At 39.2% G+C, this 11535-nt stretch overlaps 1 protein-coding gene across 2 annotated transcripts; it reads right to left on the reverse strand.

The window, feature by feature from the left end:
* Nucleotides 1–67: 67 nt before the first annotated feature.
* On the reverse strand, nt 68–11375 carry si:dkey-260g12.1 (tumor necrosis factor receptor superfamily member 1A). Of its 2 annotated transcripts, none has more exons than XM_017700496.2 (9): nt 11020–11375; nt 10406–10474; nt 9719–9755; nt 7972–8082; nt 7579–7788; nt 6655–6762; nt 6502–6533; nt 4610–4778; nt 68–2604 (listed from the first exon to the last, which is right to left on the reverse strand). In XM_017700496.2, exons 2-9 carry the CDS (start codon nt 10472–10474, stop codon nt 2363–2365), a joined length of 978 nt encoding a protein of 325 aa, XP_017555985.1. In that variant the 5' UTR covers nt 11020–11375; the 3' UTR covers nt 68–2362. The 2 variants fall into 2 exon arrangements, with proteins under 2 accessions (XP_017555985.1, XP_017555984.1); XM_017700495.2 differs by having other exon boundaries at nt 6655–6765; nt 11020–11373.
* Nucleotides 11376–11535: the final 160 nt, after the last annotated feature.

Below are 11535 nucleotides of genomic sequence, written 5' to 3' on the forward strand. Positions count from 1 at the left end.
AGGATGAAAGATGATAAAATGAAACATAAAACATAAAATGAAATAATAATTGGACATTACAATGTTGTCACTGTCAGATAAAAATCATGTGATCCATTTTTAATTTTTTTTTCCACAGCTTAAAAAAACACTAGCTGCACTTTACATTGTGTAAACATTCTGATGAATACATCAACAGAAATAGTCCAAAATGACCATTTATTACCAACCTGTAATAAAATCGTTACATTAACTTACACTATAATATAAGAATATGTAATATAAAATATATGTTTTTCCTTCTCCTGTACAGTCACTGTTTTTGGAGATATGAGGTTTTGTTCTGACGGTGACAATGTAATACTGTACTGAAAATAAAACTGAAAACAAAAACTACTTATAAAATACTCTAAAAAGAGTTACATAGACCACATTTTGGTGCTCTCTTTACTAATAACTGCACAGTGCAAGGCATCAAATAAATACTTCTACTACATTTGCAGGAAGCAGCACCTCAATTCTGTAATCTCACGTGAGTCTGAATAAGGCTTGAATAGGCTTGGGGATGCAGAAGGTACAGGTACCAGACTGAACAACAGGGCAACCTCTAGAAACCTGGATACACTGGGCTGCTTTTTCTTAGATTAAAGGATTTGACTTGATTGCTTCTGAGGAAGATCTCCCTGGTTTAAGCTCTGATTTTTTAACTGCAAGCTAGCTTTGTGAATGTAAAAAGGCTTGGAAAGCATAGGAATTCCAGGTTTGTGTTTCTGTAATCACACATATATTATCAATTTCTGCTGTTAAAATATGAGCTTTAAGGGGCTAAAATTCAGATAACCCAAAATATACAGCAATAAATAAATAAATAAAATAAAATTCTAAAAAACAGCAAAAACTGACAAATTAAAAAATACTTACGACACATGACAAAACACAGGTGTGGCAGATTGTAACAAAATTCTGCAGGAAGGTATATTCTCAGGGCCATGGTTGGTGATCACTGATGTAGAGGGTGGTGCTGTTTATTCATGAAAAGGTTTTGGGATTAAACTCTTATGAAGTGCTACACTCACAGCTCAACATTAAAACTAATAACAGGTAGTATTATGCCAGCTCTAAGGTAAGACAAACCTTACCTGGGTTATTATTAATACGCATTTTCATATGAAGTCTAATGCAAATATTAACTAGCAAACTAGTGCACTTTTCTTAACTGCTGAAAGTTAGCTTGAGAAATCAGTCAGGTTAAACAAGACGGGACCTCATTGTAAACACATTTACAATTTACCATAAATATTCACCCCTTAAAATCTGTTCTTAGGTTAAAGAATTGTATAATAAAACTTTGGGCCCACCAGCAGGACATGGCCATGTAAAGGGTTAATGTGTTTGCACACATCACGTTTATTGTTTGTAGCATGTATCATTGCTCTGACTGGCTGCAGCATTAGCTTTAGCAGTAGCCCTTTTAGCTATTTTACCCTGAACCAGTGCAGATCAGACATGGAAACCTTCAGATTTACTTGGTTTAATTAATGCAAGGATGGTTTCCAGAACCTTTTTATTATTTTTTCAAGTGCCATACATTCATATTGTCAACCCTCAAGCATATATCTAGTGAACACCCTATAAAGTCGTTTTCTGAATGGCAAATTGTTTTCAGATGCAGTCCTATGGGTGCGTCTATATTTTCCTTTGTGCTACTGAGCTTTTTTGTCTGTCTGAACTGTTCAGTTTGATGAACTAAACAGTAACTGAGGGGTGTGGAACTTTTACAAATGGTCAATTAGATTTTCCTCATATTCAAACAGTGTGTCCATTGCCATTGTAATAAGCTACTTGTAATCAGAATTTTATTGAGAAACCAATGATCAGATTTCATCTGCAAATTATTATATCATTCAGGATCTAAAATGCTAATTAACATGTTTTTTGTTTGACACCCACTTAAAACGCTGTGCAATCAAACATGTTTTTGTGAGACATCCAAAAACCAACCAATACCACCCATATGCCCTGTATCCAGGCCTTCTGGAGATTCATCATCTTCATCTACGATTGTGAACAGCATGACTGAAACAAACGCCAAGGCCTCATCCACATCTTCACACATACACGTGTGGAAACATGTTTACACACTCACACACACATTCATAAATGTGTGCACATCTGCAAATGCCAGCTGTTTCATGCTGCCTTTTGACGGGATCCAGGCCGACAGGTTCAGATCAGCTATGGAGCGGGGTGACATTATGAGTGTGTACCAATCTTTGGACATGCCGCTCTGCTTTACGCAGACGCACACAGCCAAAGTTGTGGTGTAGAGTCCTCATAAATCACAAAGCACCTGTATAGCAAACTGAAAGGACTAAAACTTCCATTACAATCCTTCTTCTTTGGACATGTGGCATTCTTTCCCTTGCTCTTGAGAGGGAAAAGAGATGTAACTGCTGTCTCTGTTCCTTTCCTCTGTGGACAGAGGAAGTGGAGTAGGACAGTGCATATCACTCTCGCTTAAACTCTGCTGGTGGACATCCTCGTCATCCTTCTCTCCTGCGTTCTGTCCAAACTGGTTCAGCAAACTAACAAACACAGTGTTTGCACCATATATGTGGAGAGGACCTGAGAGAGAAAGATTATGAACAGGTATAATGTTTTTTTCTTATGGCAATAATAATACCTATAATTAACAGATAAAATATATGAGCATGATTATAGAATTAAACTGACAGGAGTACAAGATCACACAAACAGACAGATGCTGAAGTTCAGGAACTATCTTCTTGCCTAATCCTGTCCTAGTCAGCATACACATGACATCATTAAAAAAAAAAAAGGTTCCATAGAGAACCATGAACACTCAAAGAACCGTTTGCATGATTAAGGGGTTCGTTTTTCATCATGAAAGGGTTTGTGAGATTGATGGAGAATGTGCTGTAGAGGGTTCTATATTGAACCTTTTTTGAAAAGTGTTCTGTATAGCTCCAAAAAAGTATTCTTGTATTGTTACGTTGTCAGGCTTGCAAAAATAGAATTCTGCTTTTTGGTGCTATACAGAACCCTTTTCAAAAGAACCATCTAAAGTATATTCTCCCTCAATCTGAAGAACCCTTCCACAATACAAAGAATCCTTTAATCATTCATTTTTACTAAAGAACCCTTAAAGGAACATCTTATTTAAAATGGCAACCAATGTAGATACGCAAGTAAATGCAACTACCCAGGAAAAAGGTATGTATTCATACTATTTCTATAAAAATACTAGAAAATGTTTTAATATAGAAGGGTGTGTGTGTGTGTAAAGTTAATAAAATGTAAAAAAACTATATATATATATATATATATATATATATATGTAGTACACTATATACATACACTATATTGCCAGAAGTATTCTCTCATCTGCCGTCACTTGATATGAAACTGAGTGACATCCCATTCTTAATCGCTAGCATTTAATATGATGTTTGTCCACCCTTTGTAGCTATAACAGCTTCAACTCTTGTGGGAAGGCTTTCCACAAGGAGTGTGTTTATGGGAATTTTTGACCATTCTTCCAGAAGTGCATTTGTGAAGTCAGACACTGATGTTGGATGAGAAGGCTTGTCCTCTCAGTCTCTGCTCTAATTCATCCCAAAGGTGTTCTATCGGGTTGAGGTCAGGACCCTGTGCAGGCCGGTCAAGTTCTTTCACACTAAACTCGCTCATCCATGTCTTTATGAACCTTTGCTTTGTGCACTGGTGTGCAGTCATGTTGGAACAGGAAAAGGCCATCCCCAAACTCTTCCCACAAAGTTGGGAGCATGAAATTGTCCAAAATCTCTTGGTCTGCTGAATCATGAAGAGTTCCTTTCACTGGAACTAAGGGTCGAGCCCAACTCCTGAAAAACAACCCCACACCATAATCCTCCTCCACCAAACTTTACACTTGGCACAATGCAGTCAGACAAGTACCATTCTCCTGGCAACTGCCAAACCCAGAGTCATCCATCAGATTGCCAGATGGAGAAACATGATTCGCCGCTCCAGAGAACACGTCTCCACTGTTCTACAGTCCATTTGCAGCGCTTTATGCCACTGCATTTGACACTTTGCATTGTGCTTGGTAAAGTTTGGATGCAGCTGCTTTGTAGAAGCAGTCTGCATGCCTAGGTGCTTGATTTATACAACTGTGGCTATGGAAGGTGACTGAATACTTTTGGCAATATAGTGTATATATATATATAATTGTAATGGATTGTGGTGCAACTATATTCCCTGACCAGCCGTCATGTGCAATGTGGACAGATTTAAGAAACAAATGTATATATGTAGCAGTATTTGTATTTGAAGGGTTTCATTCCAAAACACATTATAGAGCACTTTTAATAATTTTCTTTTTTTCATAATTGACATTGTTTCAAGTGATCTTTAGACATACAAGAAATACCAATATATTATTAACCAAAATACCACCTTTATTAGAAAAATAAAAATGTGTTTCCATTACGTCAGCAGTTATTCTTTTCAAAAACTGCTGTTATCCAAATCTGTTCCGAATGGATCCAACCTTAAGTAAATAGTGGTATTTCAGCTTTAAACAATTTAGCCAACCGGTGAGACGGTACTGCAATTGCTGGCGACGTACCCAGGTTTCCAGCAGCAGGTAGAGGCGGCTCTGTGCTGACCGGCTGAGGAGTCGGGCAGTCTGAGGTGCTGTAGGTGGATGCAGCTGTGTGTGGGTGCACCTCCTCTGCATGGATGTGTTTGATCGGCTCACTTCTTTGAGAAGATGTAGTAACAATGTCCCCCTGTAACTATTAAAGGGAGGGTCACACAGTAGCACCCTGATGTACTTTGTGGGAAAATATAATGAAATAAAACATTTATCATGAATAATAGTGACTAATTAATCTCTTATTAAGAAATATAATATATCTTAAAAGATAATATAATATAATGTAATATAATTCCTCAGTAATAAAAATCTAGGGTGACTTTAAACATGAAAGTGTTCATATCCTACATTTTTCTTTTATTTTTATTGTATTTTATTTTTTCCCTGGGTATTTTTGGCCTATATGTGTGTGTATATGTGCCTCGTTCTAAAAGCAGTCCATGCTGAAAGATTCATTATAGCTTCAGCATGAATGGGTGGGGCAAAACTGCTCTCAGCCCATCCATCCATCCATCCATCCATCCATCCATCCATCCATCCATCCATCCATCCATCCATCCATCCATCCATCCATCATCTTCCGCTTCTCCGGGGTTCGGGTTGTGGGGGCAGCATCCTAAGCAATGAGGCCCAGACCTCCCTTTCCCCAGCCACTTCCACTAGCTCCCTGGGGGGGATTCCGAGGCGCTCCCAGGCCAGCTGGGCGATATAGTCACGCCAGCGTGTCCTGGGTCTTCCCCCGGGGTCTCCTGCTGGGTGGACTTGCCTGGGACACCTCCCAAGGGAGGCGTCCAGGAGGTGCAAGAACCACCTCAACTGGCTCCTCTCGATGTGGAGAAACAGCAGCTCTACTCCGAGTCCCTCCCGGATGACCGAACTTCTCACCCTATCTCTAAGGGAGAGTCCAGACACCCTGCGGAGGAAACTCATTTTGACCGCTTGTATTCGCAATCTTGTTCTTTCGGTCATTACCCAAAGCTTATGACATGGATCACCACCTTATCGTGGTGGAGAGGTTTGTGTGCTTGAATGATCCTAGGAGCTATGTTGTCTGGAGCAAAAGCTCCTGGTAGGGTCTCCCATGGCAAACTGGTCCTAGGTGACAGGCCAGACAAAGTGTGATCCATAATCACCCCTATGAAAACAAGAAAGCAGGACTTGTGTACCCTGCGTGGATCAGGGTTACCGGGGCCCCACCCTGGAGCCAGGCCTGGGGGAGGGGCTCGCCAGCGAGCGTCTGGTGGCCGGGCATTTACTCATGGTGCCCGGCCGGGCCCAGCCCGAAGGAGCTACATGAGTCCCCCCTCCAATCGACCCACCACTGATGGGAGGGGCAGTAGTAGGGGTTCGGTGCATTGTGGATCGGGCAGTGTCCGAAGGCGTGGGCCTTGGCGTTCTGATCCTCGGTTGCTGAAACTGGCTTTTGGAACTTGGAACTGCTCTCAGCCCAATAAGTGCAAATAGGTTTTCATGACATCACAAAAACAATTCATATAAAACAGACTGTTTTTGCATCCTAATTTCCATTTACGGACTGTATAGACTGGGGAGTGAACAGTATGTTTTAAACCTTTAAGACTGTTTACATACTAGATAAAATTTTTCATGGAATAGGCTGATATGAGCTGACAAATTGGGAAGCACTATCTTTTCTGGTTTAAGAAAAGGACATTAGTATTAATGCTTGTTTTTCACAGTGATTATCTCTCTACTAGAGTGATGTTGGCTAACCCATTGCTTCCTCTGAGCGAACTAGCAGATATTACATCTAAATACTATTCATTCAGACAGTAAATTATGAAATTATGGGCAGTCTGTGGTCTACATTTCTAGAAATTACATCCATAGTGATGGAATCTTACCTTTTGACTACCGGGTGAGCATCGCTTCACCACTGGTGCATGAAGAGAATGAAGAAATAAGTTAAATTCTATAAAAAATGGCAGTAAGTTGGACAACTTTTAAAAAACTAGAAGAAAACAATTGTGAGTTTATAAGTGTGCATGTGCACTTACATTTCTTCAGGCACTCCTTTTTATATTGCCGGCAGAGATGCAGTGTGATGAAGATGATAAGTAGCACACTCAGTAGCACAACAATTAAAATCCAAATGTCTGTCATACCTGCTGTAAAGGGGAGAGAGAGAGAGAGAGAGAGAGAGAGAGAGAGAGAAAGGAGGAGAGAGAGTGAGTTTGTTAGTGAAAGACAGAGGAGAAAGGAAAGAGGTGGGCAGCAAGTGAGAGCAAGACAGAAGAGACAGAGATGAAAAGGGATTTGGAGAGGGGCAGAGTGAGAAAATGAAGGGTGAGAGTGAGAAAGAGAGAAGACAGTGAGGAAGGGAGAGAGGGAAAGGGAGTGAAAGAAAAAAGAAGGAAAGGAAGGTTAAAAGAAAGAAAGAAATAATGACAGCATGGGAAAGATAGCAAGAGAAAATACGTGTGAGGGGGAAATGACTGAGTGAGAGAGAGAACAAAGATGATTTATGAAAGATTACAACCGATGATGTTGAAATATACTGTAATGTGTACCTGCATGGGTTGTATAATCACCATAGAAATGCATTGCCATAAGAATGGGACACTCTGGAGCAGCCACACATGAGCCTAAGGTCATCATGCATAAGAGTTTGTGGTCCAGAACTAAATATCCAACATCAGTTCCTGACCTCACTAATGCTCTTGTGGCTAATTGCAATCAAATCCTCACAGCAAAGTTCCAACATCTAGAGTAAAGCCTTTACAGAAGAGTAGAGGCTGTTACTGCAGCAAAGTGGGACAAATGCCGTATAAGTCTTTCAGATGAGCAGGTATCTACGAAATTTTGGACTTACAGTATAACTTAATCACTTACCTTAGGTCCATGTCACTGTATAACAGCATTCCTGTTCCCTAAAATCAACAAAACTTTTCCAAAATCACAAATGTGAAGCATATTCTCACCAAATGGAGTCGGGGTCGGGTTAGGCATAGGTTTAGAACTCAGCAGAGTGGTTGATGCTGTAGTTGAGTGTGAGGTTGAAGTTTGAATTGGTTCACACTGGATGCAGTGGTCTGTGTAGCGATCTTTCTCACTGCAGAAAAAGCCGTCCATACAGCGGCACACCACATCAGAGGCATTGCTGCATGCCTTCACCACCTGCATGTGAAACGCTAACACACCCACACACAAACAAATATATCAGATCAAAAATTGCAAATGCATGGGAGTCTTCACCTGTCTGTACATTTATCACTTCTACCTGAGGAATAACTTCAACCGTCTTTTATTGAGAGTTCCTCTTTATGCATCATGGGATTTGTACATGCAGTATAAAGAACAGATGAAGCTGTTACCTGCCACGCAGTTCTTGAAGCAGGGATGGCATGTGCTCTCTCTGTTCACCTGGCTTGTGTAGGAACCTTCAGTACATGAAGAACACTCATGACAACTTAACAAGTATTGTCCTGGAAGGTTGGGAGGAAGAAGAAGAAGAAGACAAAATATGTTACTGGAAGCACAGCAGCATAAAAAGAAATCAGACTTTTTTTCAGACATTCCGTCTAGATGACCACATTTCTAATTTAAAAGGTTATCTTTTGTCAATTCATAATATGGTTTAGAAAGTGTAAATTAAATCGCAATCCAAAGAAAATAATTTATCTCCAAATTTTTAATTTTACAGGAAAACATTCTTGATTTTTAATGTAAGTTAATGTAAAGAGGTTTTATTCTAAATAATTCTCGATTGTTTCTATTGGTCCGCTCATCTACAATTTTTTACATAATGGAAATGTGTAAAAGGAAGGATGGATTAAAGCAAAACCTCCCATGAGCATATCACCCCAAAAACATGACTAAGTTAGATTTGATTAAATTGATACATTTCTGTTGTAGACATTGCAGCCCCTAAGTCTGTAATTCTGTCTGCAATGAACCATTTTACAGCAAACCACACTAAATGACTTTGTTTACATCTCAGTGATTGAATTATAGGGAAATTTTGGCGGACTTCCCCGTTGCAGGCACAAAGCTGATCACTGTAGATTAACTGGCTAGCCAGTAGCATTATGCCCTAGTCATATCTAACAATAGCGCTGAAACACGAGAGCTAGAATTCAATGCTTTTAGCCGCATTGCTAGAGTTTGGAGTCTGTAAAGCCACATCTAATTTAGTCTGACATGCACTCATCATTTGCATTTTTGAATCAGTAGTCCTTATAATTAAATACTGAGTGTTACTGCTTATTTTGGTACTCTGTAAATTATCTTAGTAATGAGAGTAAAATGGAAAAGATGCATGCAAAACCATGTTTAAACATTTACATTTAGAAATTTAAACAATTCTCCACCTGAAAGGTTATCTTACAAGAAGTTCTGATACAGGATTGTCAGGTTTAGTACTATAAAAATAATACTGGCTGCTAATAGCAGCTATGGCTAATGGCTGCTAATACTGGCTGTTAATTTCTCCCAACTGTGTTGGTTTATGTGTCATCGTCCTGTACATGCTAAACCACAAATACGGTTTGATTTTACTGTAAAGGGGGCATCTATCCCATCTTCCCCTCTATAGCCGTAAAAGAAAATAGTAAAATCTAAAGGCCAGACAGAAGTGCTATTATGTGTCAGTGCAAGAAAACACTCATCCTGGATACGCAGCATAACCACATATGCACAATATATACAAAGGTGTATGTGTGGTTGAGGGGGTGTTTAAGGTATAAGAGAGTGTGTGTGTGTGTGTGTGTGTGTGTAGCATGTCTTCATTATGCTGACTTGTGGAATGAGAAGCAATGAGAGCAGCAAAACAGGACGTTACAAGCAGAGAGAGCAAGTGTTCTACAGAAGGAAGTGGTTTATGTTTCTGTGTCAAGACGCACCATTTCCCATCAGAGAAACAGAGAGAAAAAGAAAGAGAGAGATAGAGAGACAGAGACAGAGTGAAGATTCCTTTGGCACACTTCTCATGAATTCTGCCAAGCAAAACCGCAAGCCTTATTACTGTAATCACCAAGCCTGTCCGGAGGGCGAAATGACAGAAACAGGCATATATGTGTTTTCTGTAGTTCTAAAACAGTGAAGTAGGTATAGAATTCTCACCTGCTGGACACTCTCTGCAGTCTGTACTTTCAGCTTCCTGTTGAGCATAACCGCATAAGTCATAAATTAGTTTATGCCTAAAGGACTAGTTCAGTTAAAATCAAATATAAGCAGCTTTATGGAGTAGAGTCTCATAACTCTACTCCAAACTAAATAAGCAGACTTCAGACACCGAATACATCTCAGCTGATTGACTATGTTTGGCGTAAGGGGGAACCCCTGTAAAATTTAATTTTCTGCTGAACTACTCCTTTAATGATCTATAAGCTTATGTGTCTAATTTGCAAATGAAGAATGTGTTTTCACAATGCTTCCTGATTTTGACATGAGACACTAAGAAGTCACTAAAAAGTAGCAGAGTTCTTTCGTTCTTCTAAGATCAACACCAAATTACCATAGCTACACTGGCTCAGTACTTGGTTAGGCTTAGTACGGGCTACATAATCATAAATGTATAACTGCAGTAGAGTGAGTGTAGACCGCTCCCTTAATTTGAAAAAGAAAAAAAAAACAGTCAAGAAAAATATACAATATAAGATTTTTGAGACATTACATGTAACTGCAGCGCAAGGAGCGGGCTTCTAATTTAAACACGGTCCTGCAGTGTAGCAAGTTATCTTAAAAAGCAACTGACATGATACTGTGAAATGAATGAATTTTTTTTTTAAATAATAATGAGAGAATCACCAGAGGTAGAGCGGAGCTTAGACCACCCGTCAGTATCACCATGACAACAAGTAGCACTTTCACCATCATCTACAATTATAAAATAGTTATAACCTTAATATGCATAGTCCATCACATGGGAGCAAATCACAATATAAGCATGCAGCAGATATTAAAAGGCTGTCACTTATGTCTTTCAGTCTCAAAAGACTATCAATTCTGGCAGCAGGAACTTTTTTAAAATTTTTCAAAAAATGCTACTGATTTTTACCCCAGATACTGATTAGAATGTATAAAGTAATCAAGCCACTGAAAATCTCCAAAATGCAAAAATATGAGTAAAAGACATGAAGAGTAAAATTAATGCAGATTTCATTTAAAGTGAAAGTTATTAGCTACTTACAACTCTACAAATAGACTGCTAAAGCAGAATATAGTAGTAAATACATGTGTAGCAACACTGTCTACAGATTAAAAGTGGTCCTATAGGTAACATCTCAATGTATGACTCATGCATCTGCTGCTTAGGATGTAAATTGAGTCCATTCTGCCATAAGAAACAATTCAAAAGCATACACAACTGATACAACCCAGTAAGAAGTAAATCAACTACATATTAAAAAAACTCACAGTACCTTGCGCAAAAGACAGTTCAAATCTCCCTCAGCCGCTGTTTTCACTCCTTTGTTCCTCTTCTTTGTAAGCGTCAGCCTCTCTTAGCACTCCACTCACCTCTGTGTCATTGTTTCCTCACCTGCTCTTTCTTCCTGTCACTCTCCACCCTTCTCAGTTTTTTTTTAATCTGAAAAATCTTCAGCTGCTAAGTATACTGCAGTGAGAACATACCATTAGACATATACTTAAAATACTTCAATTACATCACTGAATGTCTAGATCCGCTTCCTTTTGTATTTAGAACTAGACACGCTACAGTGTGAAGAGTGTATGGAAGTGTTCTGAATGGATGTTAACACACAGTAAAACACCTGTATATACACATCCATACGCAAGCAAAAATTCACACACGCACATACACACACCCTCTGTCTTTCTCTGAACAAAACATCTGTTACGCACACTCTCCAGTCCAGTACTGTATTTCCACTTAGAGAAGAACATCAAAAAGGACTGAGATTGAAAAGGTCACGCCA

The sequence above is a fragment of the Pygocentrus nattereri genome, chromosome 3 (genome assembly GCF_015220715.1).
Source record: "Pygocentrus nattereri isolate fPygNat1 chromosome 3, fPygNat1.pri, whole genome shotgun sequence".
Lineage (NCBI taxonomy): Eukaryota > Metazoa > Chordata > Actinopteri > Characiformes > Serrasalmidae > Pygocentrus > Pygocentrus nattereri.